The following is a 2,771-nucleotide window of genomic DNA, read 5'->3' as shown; positions in this document are numbered from 1 at the left end:
TTTACCAGTGGAAAGAAAAAGAGCTCACCTTTGCTGCCACAAGGCCCTTTACTGCTTATGGTAAAGTAAAGGAAGACAAGTTTAATTTATTTATGACAAATTTTGTAACTTAATAATCTTCAGACACTTTTAGAGCTACATATCAACTGGAAATATACAAGACTTAATCTGTTCTACAACCTTTATCAACAGTATGTATTTAAAGACATTTCTATTTTTTAATCTCATCTGTCAACATTTTCAACTGCACACGACTCATGGCATAGATTTCTCCCCCATGTTATCGGTTGATCATTCAGGTCTATCAGAAAAGGACAAGCTATTTATTCGAGTTAAATGAACTGAGCGTAGGAGAATTGGTTAAATAGCTACAAGAGGACAGTCAGAAAAATGGACTGTGTGGTTAACAGATATGAAGCCAATAAATACCAAGGGTCTTAGGGTAGAAAAGGAGTAGTGAACTTAACTCTTGATTGGGGTAATGAAACTTACTAAGCATATTAAAGTCGTAATAAGAAGAAGCCATATGGAGATAGAGCAGTGATTTCAAAAGAACCACACTGGTATCACAAGATAAGAATAGGAAGGGTGATTTGGGGCAGAGAGACAGTACCTTAATGACCAGCACAAATGAAAGATCTTATGATATTGAAGGACAATGTATTTTGAGGAATTGCCTGGAGTCGTAATAAGCTCTTTTGTAACTTATCCTTTCGAGCTTGATCTCTTGAGACAATACAACTAACCTTTCCAAGTGCTTTTAAAAAACCCTACCTAGATACCACCAGTCCAACTAAAATCAGGATCTCTGGTAATGAGCCAAGTCCTCAGTATGTATAAAACACTCAGGGGATTCCCGTAAAATCCATACTTGAGGGACCAGTGTACTGCATGCTCAGACATTACTTGAATAAACAGATTTGACAGATGCAAAAGTTTGTGGAAAAGAAACAGTAATAATGGAAAAAGGTGAAAACATTCAGTATGATGAAAGAGAGTTGTACATTTCTTCTGGATACCATGGTATTTGAGGGGAACCTCTATGCATTCATTATGATGTACAATGGATCCCAGATCATTCCCACAATCCAACTAAAAATGAGTCAAAAAAATTAATATCCACTTTGAAACATAGAGAGGACTCGAAACAACAGTGTGACAAAGAAGCAGTATTCAATTGGTCTGCAAGTTTAGTTTTTGGCTCATTTTTCAATCTATATTTCAAAAAAGATTTCCCACAAGCTGGTATTAAGCTGTTCTGTGAAGGGATCCTCCATAGGGCCTCTTTATGTCCCCTGTTCCTCAGGCTGTAGTGAATGGGGTTCAGTATGGGGGGTGACCACGGTGTACATCCACTGAGGTTTCCACAGTCCTTCTTGGGAGATGGCGACAATGCTGATCCAAGGTAACCACAATAGCTGTTCCATAAAAATAAGCAAACAACTGACAGATGGAGCCACAGGGTGGAAAAGGCTTTATTACTTCCCAGCTGATAGTGAGACTCTCAAAAACTGATGAAACAATTTTATAGTTAAGAGAAAAAGATCCCTGAGATAGGGAGAAAAACCAGAGATGGTGCCAACAAAATACACAATAATGGTGTTGGTGAAAGTATCAAAACAGGCAAGTTTGAGGAGTTGAGAAGGGTGACAGAAGAAGTTTGAAATTTCCACATCCTTAAAGCAGGCAACTTGTAGGACAAGCAAATTGTGCAGCTGAGAGTCCAAAAGACTAACAAAAACAGACACCAAACTAAGAAGCAACAGAGGCGTGGGCTCATGATGCCTGGGTAGTGCAGTGGGTGGACAGATGGCCACAAACCTGTCATAGGCCATCACAGTCAGAAGAGTACCTACCATATGTCCAAAAAGGATGAAAAAAGACATCTGCGTCAGGCAGCCCACATAGGAGATGACTCTGCTGTGAGTCTGGATGTTCACAATCATCCTGGGACAGTGGTGGAGATGAAGCCCATGTCAGCCAAGGACAGGATGGAGAGGAAGAAGTACATTGGGGTGTGGAGGTGGGAGTCAGAGGTGACAGCCAGGATGATGAGCAGGTTCCCCAGCATGGGGACCAGGTACATGGACAGGAACAGCCCAAGGAGGAAGGGCTGCATGTCTGGATCCTCTGAGGAAGCCCAGGAGGAAGAAGTCTGAGACACTTGTTAGATTTGTGGTTCCATGTGTGTGGACACCTTTGGAACAAGAAAAGAGGGTTGAAGAAGGAAGCAAGCAAGTGGGCATGCAGCCACGATTGCCATATTTGAACTCAACAAATCACAAAAAAGTATTGACACTTGGAGTCATGACTTGCAGAATATTTCCCAGTATTTCGAATCCTATCTTCTTGGAAATTCTTTCCTCATTTGTTGTTTGTTATTCACTTCTTCGTGTACACATTTACTTTTGAAACACTCGACTGAAGATTAACAGAGGAGCAAGAAAATTAGAAATAATAAATCTATGATCATTAGTAAAAACATCTACTTCTTTAGAAAGAAAGAGGAGTGCAAGTAATACCCTTCATGCTTTAACATAAAATGACTATAATTATTAAACATTAAGAAGCAGTTAAAAATCCTATATTCAACCACAAGTCTCTTCTCCAAGTCCATGCCTGATGGGAGGGGGAGGGGAGTGGGAGGGATCGCGAGCTTGGGCTTATTCAGACACAACTAGAATAGATTTACAAGGAGATCCCGCTGAATAGCATGAGAACTATGTCTAGATACTCATGTTGCAACAGAAGAAATGGTGGGGGAAACTGTA

At 40.3% G+C, this 2,771-nt stretch overlaps 1 protein-coding gene across 1 annotated transcript; it reads right to left on the bottom strand.

Moving 5' to 3' along the window:
- Positions 1-1,286: 1,286 nt before the first annotated feature.
- LOC110258478 (putative gustatory receptor clone PTE01) lies at positions 1,287-1,946 on the bottom strand. Its single transcript, XM_021081742.1, has 2 exons — positions 1,483-1,946; positions 1,287-1,395 (listed from the first exon to the last, which is right to left on the bottom strand). Exons 1-2 carry the CDS (start codon positions 1,944-1,946, stop codon positions 1,287-1,289), a joined length of 573 nt encoding a protein of 190 aa, XP_020937401.1.
- Between the last annotated feature and the right edge of the window lie 825 nt (positions 1,947-2,771).

Source organism: Sus scrofa, unplaced genomic scaffold, assembly GCF_000003025.6.
Source record: "Sus scrofa isolate TJ Tabasco breed Duroc unplaced genomic scaffold, Sscrofa11.1 Contig2136, whole genome shotgun sequence".
Taxonomy (NCBI): domain Eukaryota; kingdom Metazoa; phylum Chordata; class Mammalia; order Artiodactyla; family Suidae; genus Sus; species Sus scrofa.
This window is presented reverse-complemented; position numbering and strand designations above follow the sequence as displayed.